Source organism: Lethenteron reissneri, chromosome 66 (genome assembly GCF_015708825.2).
Source record: "Lethenteron reissneri isolate LAM-NWPU_2019-01 chromosome 66, ASM1570882v1, whole genome shotgun sequence".
Taxonomy (NCBI): Eukaryota; Metazoa; Chordata; class Hyperoartia; order Petromyzontiformes; family Petromyzontidae; genus Lethenteron; species Lethenteron reissneri.
The window spans coordinates 2,519,062-2,532,811 of record NC_083844.1 but is presented as its reverse complement, the minus strand read 5'-3'; the positions used below and the strand labels follow the sequence as shown (position 1 = coordinate 2,532,811).

At 47.0% G+C, this 13,750-nt stretch overlaps 2 protein-coding genes across 3 annotated transcripts; both read left to right on the top strand.

Annotated features, from left to right (window-relative positions):
- Positions 1–30: 30 nt before the first annotated feature.
- Positions 31–9,663, top strand: LOC133359961 (F-box/LRR-repeat protein 8-like). Of its 2 annotated transcripts, none has more exons than XM_061578526.1 (3): positions 31–248; positions 3,643–3,789; positions 8,664–9,663. In XM_061578526.1, exons 2-3 carry the CDS (start codon positions 3,653–3,655, stop codon positions 9,655–9,657), a joined length of 1,131 nt encoding a protein of 376 aa, XP_061434510.1. In that variant the 5' UTR covers positions 31–248; positions 3,643–3,652; the 3' UTR covers positions 9,658–9,663. The 2 variants fall into 2 exon arrangements, with proteins under 2 accessions (XP_061434510.1, XP_061434509.1); XM_061578525.1 differs by having other exon boundaries at positions 31–329.
- A 564-nt stretch (positions 9,664–10,227) lies between these two features.
- Positions 10,228–11,236, top strand: LOC133359962 (NADH dehydrogenase [ubiquinone] 1 beta subcomplex subunit 5, mitochondrial-like). Its single transcript, XM_061578528.1, has one exon. The coding sequence runs from the start codon at positions 10,241–10,243 to the stop codon at positions 10,922–10,924; it is 684 nt and encodes a 227-aa protein (XP_061434512.1). The 5' UTR covers positions 10,228–10,240; the 3' UTR covers positions 10,925–11,236.
- The last annotated feature ends 2,514 nt before the right edge of the window (positions 11,237–13,750 follow it).

Here is a 13,750-nt window from a genome sequence, read left to right as displayed (position 1 = left end):
GTGACGTCACCTAGGGGCGGGCTCGGCGGACGGTGTCAGTTCAAAGGTTTATGATTGCAGTAACATTGCGTGACTGTACGTTTAGTTCATATTTAAATTGTTTTTTTTGTGGTGTGCCTTACCGGTAAGACAATAAGCAACAATGACGGTTATCATTAAACATTTGTAAAGTTCGCGCGTGTCACGCATAGATGCCGCCAGATGCGCCAGGGTATGAACAGAAGCTGCAGGTTGAAGGCCGGAGCGAGGCGAGTTTTCACGCGGGGAGCTTTCGAGACTAACAGTGATCGTCTCGCCACGGACGTCACATTTTGGTGGTTTTCTGACCGGTAAAAGCACCCCCAGGAGCTGCTGCCGCTATGCACTGGTCCAACAGCAGCACTCTGGAGTTGTCGATAGTTCAGTGCAGAGAATCAGAATGTTTATACCGGAGGAATCCGATGAGATATAAAGACCCAAGACTCGCAGAGACCCACTGACAAACACAGAGACCCAATTACTAACACAGATACCCAATTACTAACACAGAGACCCACTTGACTCACAGAGAGACCCAATTACTAACACAAAGACCCACTTGACTCACAGAGAGACCCAATTACTAGCACAGAGACCCACTGACAAACACAGAGACATTAATAACACATACACGCACTGCCTAAGACAGACCTCCTGAATAACACAGAGACCCACTGACTAAGGCAGATACCCACTGAGTAACACAGTCAGAGACCCACTGACAAACACAGACCCGCTGACTCACACAGAGACCCACTGACTCACAGAGAGACCCAATTACTAACACAGAGACCCAATTACTAACACAGAGACCCACTGACAAACACAGAGACCTGAATAACACAGAGACCCACTGCCTAAGACAGAGACCCACTGACAAACACAGAGACCCACTAACACAGAGACCCACTGACTCGCACAGAGACCCACTAACACAGAGACCCGCGGACTAACACAGAGACCCGCGGACTAACACAGAAACCACTGACAAACACAGACCCACTGACTCGCACAAGACCCACTGACTGGCACAGAGACCCACTGACTAACATAGAGACCCACTTACAAACACAGAGACCCACTAACAGAGACCCACTGAGTAACACAGACACCCACTGACAGAGAGACCCACTGACTCAGAGATACCCAACTACTAACACAGAGACCCAATTACTAACACAGAGACCCACTGACTCAGAGAGAGACCCAATTACTAACACAGAGACCCAATTACTAACACAGAGACTCATTGACAAACACAGAGACCTGAATAACACAGAGACCCACTGACTAAGACAGACCCACTGAGTAACAGAGAGTCAGAGACCCACTGACAAACACAGATACCCACTTACACAGAGACCCACTGACAAACACAGAGACCCACTGATAAAAAGACACCCACGGGCTCGCAGAGACCCACTGACTCGCACAGAGACCCACTAACTCACACAGAGACCCGCTGACTAACACAGAGACCCGCGGACTAACACAGAGACCCACTGACTAACACAGAAACCCACTGACTCGCACACAGGCCCACAGACTAACCCAGAGACCCACTGACTAACACAGCGATCCACTGACTCGCACAGAGACCCACTGACTAACACACAGACCCACTGACTCGCACAGAAACCCACTGACTCGCACAGGGACCCACTGACTCGCATAGAGACCCACTGACTAACATAGAGACCCACTTACAAACACAGAGACCCACTAACAGAGACCCACTGAGTAACACAGACACCCACTGACAGAGAGACCCACTGACTCACACAGACCCACTGACAAACACAAATACCTACTAACACAGAGACCCACTGAGTAACACAGAGACCCACTGACTCGCACAGAGACCCACTGACAATCACAGAGATCCACTGACTCCCACAAAGACCCACTGATTAACATACCCACGGGCACGCAGAGACCCACTGACTCGCACAGAGACCCACTAACTCACACAGAGACCCCCTGTTGTAACACAGAGACCCACTGACTAACACAGATACCCACTGACTAACACAGAAACTCACTGACTGGCACAGAGACCCACTGACTAACGCAGAGACCCACTGACTCGCACACAGGCCCACAGACTAACCCAGAGACCCACTGACTAACACAGAAACCACTGACAAACACAGAGACCCACTGACTCGCACAGAGACCCACTGATTCGCACAGAGACGCACTGACTAACATAGAGACCCACTTACAAACACAGAGACTCACTAACAGATACCCACTGAGTAACACAGACACCCACTGACAGAGAGACCCAATTACTAACAGAGACCCACTGACTTACAGAGAGACCCAATTACTAACACAGAGACCCAATTACTAACACAGAGACCCACTGACAAACACAGAGACCTGAATAACACAGAGACCCACTGCCTAAGACAGAGACCTCCTGAATAACACAGAGACCCACTGACTAAGACAGAGACCCACTGAGTAACACGGAGAGTCAGAGACCCGCTGACTAACACAGAGACCCGCGGACTAACACAGAGACCCGCGGACTAACACAGAGACCCACTGACTAACACACAGACCCACTGACTCGCACAGAAACCCACTGACTCGCACAGAGACCCACTAACTCGCACAGAGACCCACTGACTAACATAGAGACCCACTTACAAACACAGAGACCCACTAACAGAGACCCACTGAGTAACACAGACACCCACTGATAGAGAGACCCACTGACTCACACAGACCCACTGACTAACACAGATACCCACGTGCTCATAGAGACCCACTGACTCACACATAAACCCACTAACTCAGAGACCCACAGACTCATAGAAACCCACTGACTCACACAGAGACCCACCGACTAACACAGAAACCCACTAACTAACACAGAGACCTACTGACTCACACAGAGACCCACCGACTAAGACAGATACCCCCTGACAAACACAAATACCTACTAACACAGAGACCCACTGAGTAACACAGAGACCCACTGACTCGCACAGAGACCCACTGACAATCACAGAGACCCACTGACTCCCACAAAGACCCACTGATTAGCATACCCACGGGCTCGCAGAGACCCACTGACTCGCACAGAGACCCACTAACTCACACAGAGACCCCCTGTTGTAACACATAGACCCACTGATGACTCCCACAGAGACCCACTGACTAAGACAGAGACCCACTGAGTAACACAGAAACCCACTTACAAACAGAGACCCACTAACTAACACAGAGACCCACTGACTCACACAGAAACCCACTGACTCACACAGAAACCCACTGACTAACACAGAGACCTCCTGAATAACACAGACCCAATGACTAACATAGAGACCCACTGACGCCCACAGAGACCCACTGACTCCCACAAAGACCCACTAACTCGCACAGAGACCCACTAACTCACACAGAGACCCACTGATGAACAGACACCCACAGTCACCCACGGGCCCACAGAGACGCACGAACACGCTGTGTGTGTGCACCTCGTCCCGCATTGTTGCGTGTAGGTTGTGAAATGTGCATGGCCCCTTAAAAGAGAATGCACTTTCGTGAAAATGCATTTCTTTGCCTCAACAAGTTCTAACATTTTGCAACCATGTTTGTTGTGCATTGCAGGTAGCAAAGCATGGAGCTCCCGAGTGATATCCTACTCTACATTTTCATCTTCCTCTCATTGGAAGACAGACTTTCTGCATCGTTAGTCTGTAAACAATGGGCCCATATTTTCACTTCAACACAACTTTGGAAGAAAGTCACAGTCAGGTAGAAATTGCTACTCTCCTCACAAATTTATTATCCACCTGCGTGTTTGTGGACGAGTACAGTAGACTCGATTTTCCGCGCTGATGATGGGGAGGGCAGCCGCAGATAATTCAAAATTGCGGATAATCCAAAAATATCCATTTTCCATGGATCTCTGCTAAAAAAACACTAATATAGGTATACATTATGTTTAAGTCGCACAGTTTTGTAAATTAAAACTCACAAAAATAAATGACCGGATAAGTCACTCAAAATAAAGCACAACGTTGCTCTTTCATTTGAGAACGAATACTAACGATCGACTGATCGATGCACGTGCTCAGTGATACACTTGCCTGCTCCCGCCCAGCAGAAGACTCGGCCCACTAAGTGGACAGCAGAGCCATGCCAATCAACATCAATCAAACTCCGCCCACTGTTGTAAAAATATGCAACTACTGTACTGTAGAGGCAATCACGTGGATTTTGGATTAACCGGAGAAACATTTGTTAGGTTTAAGCACGTGACTTGTAATACACATTTCCAAGCATAATATATAACAGTTATTAGATTATTCTTTTGAGCTTAAGGGATAAACCACACGCGGATAATCGAGAGTCTGCTATGCATGTTTATATGTATGTGAGTAAAGTAAAACCTATCCTAACTGTGTTGATGTTTCGGCGGGATGCTATGCACAGATCATCTTTAACCATAATTCCTACACTACTGCTCTATTTTTCCAACTCCGTTGGCTCACTGTCCATGATAGCTGTCTGTTTACATTTCTCACTATGGGTCCATAAAACCCGCTGTGGTTTTGCCCCACCTCTCATCCTCTCGCTACTCTGTCCCATCCCAACCTTGACGCTCCTAAGTCTCGACCTTCCCTCTCTGTGCCTCCCTCTACCCTGCGCCCAGTCTCACTCTCTTGCTTCTTCCGTCTCGCTCCCCTTCACTGAACCAACTCCTACTGCAGCAGACAGAGCAACAATCTTCATTACAACATCAAGCTCCAGCTTCCATTCTTCCCTTAAAACAACCCCTATCTCTTCTCCCCTAGCCCACCCTATAGCTACTGCTACTCACTACCCCAACCCCTACCACCACCATTACCCCTATCACTACCCAACCCCTATCACTACCCCTATCATGACCCCAACCCCTATCACTACCCCTACCCCTGTCACTACCCCTCCACCATCACTACCCTAACCCCAACCCTATCACTACCCTAAACCCTATCACTACTTAACCCCTATCACTACCCCTATCACTACCCCAACCCCTATCGCTTCCCCAATCCCTATTACTTCCCCAACCCCTATCACTACCCAATCCTTATCACTAGCTCAACCCTATCACTACCCCGACCCCTGTCACTACCCAATCCCTATCACTAGCCCAACCCTATCACTACCCCGACCCCTGTCACTACCCAATCCCTATCACTAGTCCAACCCTATCACTACCCCGACCCCTGTCACTACCCCAACACTATTCTAACCCCAACCCTATTACTACTCCGACCCCTAGTCACTACCCCAACAATACTCTAACCCCAACCCTATCACTACCCAACCCCTATCACGACCCCAACCCCTCCTTAACCATTCCCACTTGACCTCCTGTCACCATAACTACACCGCCCATTTTAATAACTCCGCTCTTTATTTTAACCACTATCATCTGATGTACAGTTTGTATTATTATTGTAAAGTGCATTGGACTAAGGTGCTATATAAATCTACATAAGACAAGATTAATAATATTATCTGCAAAGTTTACCTGTGGTTAAATGTGTATAGAATAATTTGCTGTGTGATGTATATCCTTGAACTTAACCAAGGATAACAGAGCCTATGCTCTGAAAAGTTTTTTTTGCCAAGAATCATGGCTGATAGTGGAGCATGATTGCACGTGTGTGTGTGTGAGGATCTCAAAGTCCTAGAAGGATTTTAAGCTGAAGTTTATTGGTCAAATATTTTAGCCAATTGCTGAAAGAGTGCTTTGTGAATTAAGCCATAATAGAGTTTTTTGGGTTAGATCGCTTAAATATATAAATGTGTCATTAAACCCGCCACCACCCGATACAGCCAACTAGTAAGGGTTGTCACATAAACAAAACATGCCAATTCGTCAGGAATTACAACTAGCTTCATCAGGTGACAGCCAGATTTGTGGAGAAGTCCACCTGTTTCGTTCCTTATATAGAGGCGTTGATGTGCATTCAGACAGGCGTCAGTGTGCATTTTCTTTCGATAGACGCCGTGTGTTATTTTACCATTTCCACCCTGTCTGAGTAGAATATCCATAAATGGTAGAGTTCTGTCAGCTTCCACTTCCATGGTGAACTGGATGGATGGGTTTTGTGAGTTGAGATGATTTAGATATTCGTTAAGTGTATCTTTGCTGTGTGGCCAGACCACCATGTGTCATCCACATATCTAAACCAAGCAGAGGGTTTGAGTGTGCTTGAAGCTATTGCTTTTGTTTCAAAATCTTCCATGTACAAATTCGCTATCACAGGAGACAAAGGAGAGCCCATTGCTTCTCCTCTATTATGGATGATATTGGTCGCGAAAGCCTCCGTGTTAAACTTGTGAATTAAGCACAGTAATTTTAATCACCCGCAATTGAGGTTTTTTAGGGTTATAAGGCGTAAATATTAATAAGTCATTAAAACCACCACCACCCGACAGCAAATGAGGAAGGTTTGTCAAGTAAACAAAATGTGCCAATTCGTATCTAGTTCAGCGCGAACCAGTGTGTTGGAGAGTAAACCCACTACAACATTTACAGTTCGTGTACCGTGACCTTTTTTCAGTAATTACAACTCAGCCTCATCAGGCGACAGCCAGAGTTGTGGAGAAATCCTCCTCCTGTTTCAGTTTTGGCTCACAAGTGACGACATCACATGTATCCCTCCATTAAGACCGAAACAGGAGGAGTATTTCTCCACAACTCTGACTGTCGCCTGATGAGGCTGAGTTGTGATTACCGGCAAAACGTCACGGTACTCGAATTACAAATGTTGTGGATTTACTCTCCAGCACACCGGTGTTCTGAACTAGTAACTAATTGGCATGTTTTGTTTACGTGACAAATCTTACTAATTGGCTGTGTCAGGTGGTGGCGGGTTTAATGACACATATTTACGTGATCGAACCAAAATAATCTCTTATGGATAATATTGGTCGCGAAAACTTACTACGTGTTAGTTTGAATCATGCACAACGGAGCTCAATTAGAAGCCAGTGGTATAGATTCAGCAAATTATGGCAGATTGGGTACCGACAAGAATCACCGGTCAGTCAAAAAGGTCACACAGAGGCATTCTGAATGCCCTGGAGTAGTCCAACTGGACACCGTGAAACACCCACATACAGGGAGCAGGGCATTTCCATCATGGAAACGTGATGTTACAAGGGCATTTAGGACAGTATAGCACAATCTCTGTCAGAGAGGAATGGTTTGATCTTTTTATTGTTCTTAGGTGAAACATACAGGACTTTTTGACTTCTCGTTTTCTCTGGGGCAGAAACAACAGTGAATTATTCAACACCAGGACAAGACTCTTAGTCCTATTTATGAGTCAGAGTGCCATTCCATTGACAGTTAATGGCGCTGCCATGAGCCACAGGTCAACTGGCTTAGTCTGCAGCCCAAGCAGTAAATATTTGGTTTTGTCCGGATTGAGTTTCCAGTTGTCAGACATCCATCAGTCGTTATCTGATAGACAAGCAGATAGGGTGGTAAAGTCTTGCGTGTCCCGGATCTCAAGGTATATCTGAGTGTCATCATACTGGTGAAGAGAAAGACCATGTGATCTGATCAGATGTCCCAGTAGATGAATGTAAATAATTGCACAGTAGAGGTGATAGACTTCAGCTCGTTTTTGAATGCTGCTGCTAGATTGCTTTACGTGAAGCACCATTTCGTGAGCACATCACACCCGTTCTCTTGTCCTCGAATTGGCTACCAATCAAATATCCAATTGATTATAAGGCCCTGCTATTGACCTACAAGGCCGTCAATGGGTCAGCCCCACATTACTTCCAGGAACAAACTTCCCCTCCACATGAAGCAGTCACATTCGCTCACTAGTTTTCCGCTGCTCACTAAAAACTCACTTACTGTTCCCTAGCTCACCCCACGACCCCTTAATCTCTCACTCATAACCACCGCCGTTACTTTTCTCTCTTAATGTTCTCATTATATGTCTGTCACACATTCCCCATTCATTCAATTCATTTATCATAATTCACTGTCATCAAATTAGCTTTCACCGAAATCACGCATCATCACAGATTTGCCTCCATTTTTTTCTCTCATCTATTTCATTCACCTCATGTCCACCATTAAATTCACACACGTTGTACTGTTATTTTTTTTAAAGCATCTTGATTAAGGCGCTATATCCATTAATTTAAGATAAGAAACTGATCCACGTATATAAACCACCAATGAGGTTCTTGAGATCTTCTTATCTCCTTCATTTTCTTAGTATTCCGAGATCAAGGCTCTGTTCATGGGGGTTATTCAAGCTTATGCTAGTGCAGCTCCAAAACTTTGGAATGCGTTGTCCTCTAGACAATAAGGCAATCAGAATATTTAGAGCTATTTAAATCTTGCCCTGAAAACTCACCTCTCTAAAATCGCCTTCCCCCACCTGAGTTTTAGTAGTTTCACCGCTGGCTCAGTCTTATTTTCTTGCTTTCCATTTACGGCGCATTGGGATCCTTGAACTGAAATCCGCATTACAAAATGTGCATTATTATAATACCGACCCTTAGGGGGGCTCCACACATAACTGTTGGGCTGAAGAGGAATGAGAGCTCAGTATTATTATGAACAATAGTATATGGGAGGTAATTGTTTTCTTTCTCCACAGCTTTGTCAATGACACACAAGAAGAAGACCAAAAAATGCAAGTGTTACAGAAATTTGGGAGTTTGATCAAGTCTCTCAAACTTGTTTGCAACCAGACTGTTTTAACCAACCGAAACAATGCATGCAGAGTCATGGACCACTTGGCAAACGGGTCAATGAATCTAGCCGATCTGGAGATTCAGTTCATTGGGGAAAATCCATATTTTTATTCGGGTCAAGACTTTCTCCAAAGTTTGAAGAGGCTGTTCAGTGCCGCGAGGAGCACGGACGCCTTGCACGGATTCCGTCAGATTGATCTTCGGAGGCTGCCCTTAACACTTGACGCGGACATCGTTTGCTCACTGGCGGATCGCAATCGCGCGTTGCACAGCCTCTACCTCAACAATGGCAGCTTGGTGTGCCTGGTCTCGCCCGAGTGCCTGCTCCGAGTAGTGAAGTGCTGCAGGCAGCTCAGCTGCCTCGGTGTGTTTCACGCAAGTCTCTCCTCAGAGGTGCTCGATGCTTTTTTGGAAGGTGACAGGAAGCCCTTGGACATGCTAGAGATACTCTGCCAGAGGATAGACAAGTACACATACGACATCCCGGGCGGCATGTGGAAGAGACTGTCAGAGCGGTACGTCGCCATGCGAGTCGCCGTTGAGTTTGATCACACGGTCCCCGTGAGCAGGATGAATGAAATCCTGAAGCCCGAGATCCCGGTGAGCACTCTGCGCTTCAAAACGTTCACGTACCTCGTGGAGCAGTTGGAATTCACTGCCCTGAACTTTGCCAAGACTCTGACAAAGTTGGAGATTCACACGACCAAATCTGAGGAGCTAAACGATGCTTTGATGACCATCGCAAAACAGTGTGTGTGTTTGCAGGAGATACTCTGCTACTGCGTATTGTCCGGCGAGACGGTCCAGGCCTTCTTAACACACTGCAAATGCCTGAGACGTTACATTTTAAAACAACAGCTGGAGCCGCATCCCTGGTTGCCAGTTGTTGTAGTGTAGTTCGTAGAGGCAATGCGATTTTTTGCAAGCAGCAGATCAGTAATGGATATTGTGATAAGATTTTTTTTTTGCTGTGCAGTTATTCAAGGAAAGCAGTACAATAAACTATGCCCTCTTGTAGATTGCATACTTGGGGAAAATAATACATTTGATTTTACATGGATATATCAGAGCATATTCACTTGCATGTGTTCTCACGAGGATGTGTAGGTTAATGCAGACTTGATGCCTTGCAAAAGGTATTTATTTTGGTCTTTGAACATCTTAGGGGCCACTCTTTGGTTATTTTGGTAAAGTCACGTATAAAGAAAAAATAAAGTAAATAATTGTATACGTTGTTTCGATTGCAACAAGCACTCATCATCAGGTACAAATGAAAGAGAAGACAAACCTAGTAAACTTATAAATATAATGCAATACAACACAGAGAGTCGGCTAACATAAAAGTCAACCCCCTACCTGGTTGATTACGTTCTTCCAAAGATTGATACATTTTAGAGACAAAACACAGACACGCAGACACAAAGACAGACACAAGCAGAGAGAGATAACACAGACACAAAGAGGCAGGAGGAAGGTCGCGATGGCGGCGCTGAGTGTGTTGCGGGCCGCCCTGCGCGGCGCCTCCTCGTCTCTCTTCTCCGCCGCCACCTCCTCCGCCTCCTCCTCCTCGTCAGTGGCTTCCGCCACCTCGCCTCTGAGGTGGCTACTCGGCCGCGTACCGGCTGGCCACGTGCGCTACAGCAGCAGCAACAAGCGGTTGTTTTACATCGAGCCCACGAAATACTTAGACAACAGATTTCTAAATCTCACGATATTTTACTCAGCCCTGACTGGTGTGCCCGTTGCTATCATCATAACGTACATCAATGTGTTTGTTGGTGAGCTGCCCGAGATCCCAGAGGGTTACATCCCTGAAAACTACGAGTACCATAAGCGCCCCATCACGCGGTGGATCGCGAAGCACATACTGGATCCCCCGGAGAAGACCTACGGGAAGGACATGCACCTCATCGCCAAGGAGATGCAGAAGTCCCACCATTATGCTATCGAAGCCAAAGCTCGTCGCTTGATGCGGGACCGCGGAGACGGGCCCTGGTCCATCATGCCTACCCAGGACCCCACGGTCATCATCCGTCATCACAAGGCCACCCCGGACGATGAGCGACGTCCACCCTACACCGACCTGGCATCATCCTCTCGCGCATACCGTAGCCGTGGGGCTCCCTCTTGTGCAACCCGCCGGACCCCCGTGCCGTGTCATTGAAGACTCCGCACGTGGCCGGCGCTGTTGTGGTTAAAAAGCTGCGTTTCCATTTTTACCATAGTGTGTCTGCGCGCACGTTGTGTGCTCTGAAAAAATAAATAACACATTTGAACCCGAAAAAAAAGAGAGAGACACACACATAGGCCGTCCATAAATGACGTCACGCGATTTTGGCCGATTTTTGACCCCCCTCCCCCCCTCGTCACACGGCGTCACAAAAAGTCAGACCTCCCTCAAATATGACGTCACAAAGCTCTGCCCCCCCCCCCAAAACCATGTTTCCATTTTGAAAATAAAACATGCTTCAAATAACTTTCAACTATTGTCATTGTAGTGCATTTTTAATGTGGCACTGCACTCTGATGTTGTCGGAAAAAAACATGTATTAAAAAGGAGGCGTTGGAAAGATGAAAATTTGCATAAAATTCACTTGAAAATATTCAATGTCTAACTAAAACTACAGATGTTCAGAATATTATGTTGAAATTTTCTTATAATTATAAAATATTAACAGTAATTATAACTCGAAAAAATACTTGAAACTTTGTAGTAGAACGAAGCAAAATGGAGAGTACAATTATAACAATCACATATTCATTCCACAGAATGAAAAGCCCTGGTAGAATAATTAAAATCGAAATGTTTCATAACAATCATTACAAAAAAAATACAAAATGTATGCTTCTCCATTCTCCCATGGAGAAGCAAAATGCTCCTTCATGGAATAAATAAAAGGTGACCTTAGTAAATTTCAATAATCAAATAGTTAATAATGAAAATTTATCAAAATTCGTGGTGTTATAACAATTCTATTTCTATTTATTTAAAGTTGCGCATTTTTACGTGACGTCACATTTCTCAACCCCCCCTCCCCCCCTCGTCACACATCGTCACAAATGTCTGACCCCCCTCCCCCCCTAGGTGTGTGACGTCATTTATGGACGGCCCCTTAATACACCTCATGCTTTATTGCCAGAAAGGGTAAAACCTATTCTTAATCATCGACATATTGACTGTTTTTCTGATTGTTTTTTTAAATCAGAGAAGACCTTCGATCTCAGGCAAAGTAGATTATTGCCGCTCTGTGTATATTCGAAATAGATTTCCTGTATTTTCGTGTTTGTTATGTGATCCACAATGGTTTTATAATAAAAGTATTGGAATCATGATATATGTCTATCTGCCTGTTGGCACAAGTGGCTCTAATTCTTTAAACCCACCAAAAGAGTGATGAGGCAGATGAATGAGGTATTTGTATGTATCTTGAACTTCTTTTGCACCGTACGTAGCTAACCATGCTGGTTGGAGGTGCGGGGAAGGACAATAAACTTAATTCACATTCCATGCCTGCTGTATTTTTTAAAATATAAATGCAATTCAACACCAAATCAAAGAGATATTTGAAACTGGATTTTTCAAGTGCAGAGAATACATACTAATATATAAACACCCAGGTCTGTCATTCTGTGACTCTCATTCTGTGATTAACGCGGCACGGATTGGTTGAAGTGCGTCACGTGACCGCGAGCAAGCAGCCGGGTGAGTGAGAGTGAGGAGACGGGTGAGTGAGAGTGAAGAGACGGGTGAGTGAGAGTCAGGAGAAGGGTGAGTGAGAGTGAGGAGAAGGGTGAATGAGAGTCAGGAGACGGATGAGCGAGAGTGAGGAGACGGGTGAGTGAGAGTGAGGAGAAGGGTGAGTGAGGGTGAGGAGAAGGGTGAGTGGGAGTGAGGAGAAGGGTGAGTGAGAGTGAGGAGAAGGGTGAGTGGGAGTGAGGAGATGGGTGAATGAGAGTGAGGAGACGGGTGAGTGAGAGTGAGGAGACGGGTGAGTGAGAGTGAGGAGATGGGTGAGTGAGAGTGAGGAGACGGGTGAGTGAGAGTGAGGAGACGGGTGAGTGAGAGTGAGGAGACGGGTGAGTGAGAGTGAGGCAGAGCCGTGCTCCGTCCACTGCTGCCCTGAGGGACCCCCGTGCTCTCCACTGCTGGCCTGAGGGAGAGCCGCGTTGTCTCTACTGCTGCCGTGAGGGAGCCAGACGCGTGTGGGGGCCGTTGGCCCCCGGGGTCCCTCCCGCCTGCATCCCCTATTCCGTTTACGTTACCCCACCTCCCTATTACCCGCTACGGTTTCGCCGGCATTCGAATGCGACACCCCTACTATTACAGCCTCGCGCCGCGCTCCCACGCTGCGAGCATACGTGCGCACATCATCCTCAATCAAACGCCGTACTCGCAGTATAGCCCTGTGCGGCACGTTACCAATGCGCATCCGTATCCGACACGTAACGAACGTATGCGCACTCCCACACACAGCTCTGCACTGCACTCACTCAACACTGACCACTCGCGTTAGGATCGCGCACCTGTATTACACACGTTCACACTTATAACACGAGATCACACGAGGCCACGAAAACGGGGCACACGCCGACACAACGACTCAAGTTGCCGCCGCCGTGCGCGCGAGATAAACCGTACAACAATGCGCAGCCGATTACGCGCTCGAGCCGCGGGGCTGGGGGTCAGGAACTCACCACCGCGCCGCACTTTACGCACGTAACGAGCACACGCAAGCGGGGCACACGCCGACACAACGACTCAAGTTGCCGCCGCCGTGCGCGCGCGATAAACCGTACAACAATGCGCAGCCGATTACGCGCTCGAGCCGCGGGGCTGGGGGTCAGGAACTCACCACCGCGCCGCACTTTACGCACGTAACGAGCACATGCAAGCGGGGCACACGCCGACACAACGACTCAAGTTGCCGCGGCCGTGCGCGCGAGATAAACCGTACAACAATGCGCAGCCGATTACGCGCTCGAGCCGCGG

What these genes read in the sequence shown, in the direction of transcription:
- LOC133359961 (XM_061578526.1), top strand. Translation starts at nt 3,653, where the DNA reads ATGGAGCTCCCGAGTGATATCCTACTCTACATTTTCATCTTCCTCTCA. An exon ending in TGGAAGAAAGTCACAGTCAG is followed by an intron (nt 3,790 to 8,663) that starts GTAGAAATTGCT and finishes CTTTCTCCACAG; the next exon opens with CTTTGTCAATGACACACAAG.
- LOC133359962 (XM_061578528.1), top strand. Translation starts at nt 10,241, where the DNA reads ATGGCGGCGCTGAGTGTGTTGCGGGCCGCCCTGCGCGGCGCCTCCTCG.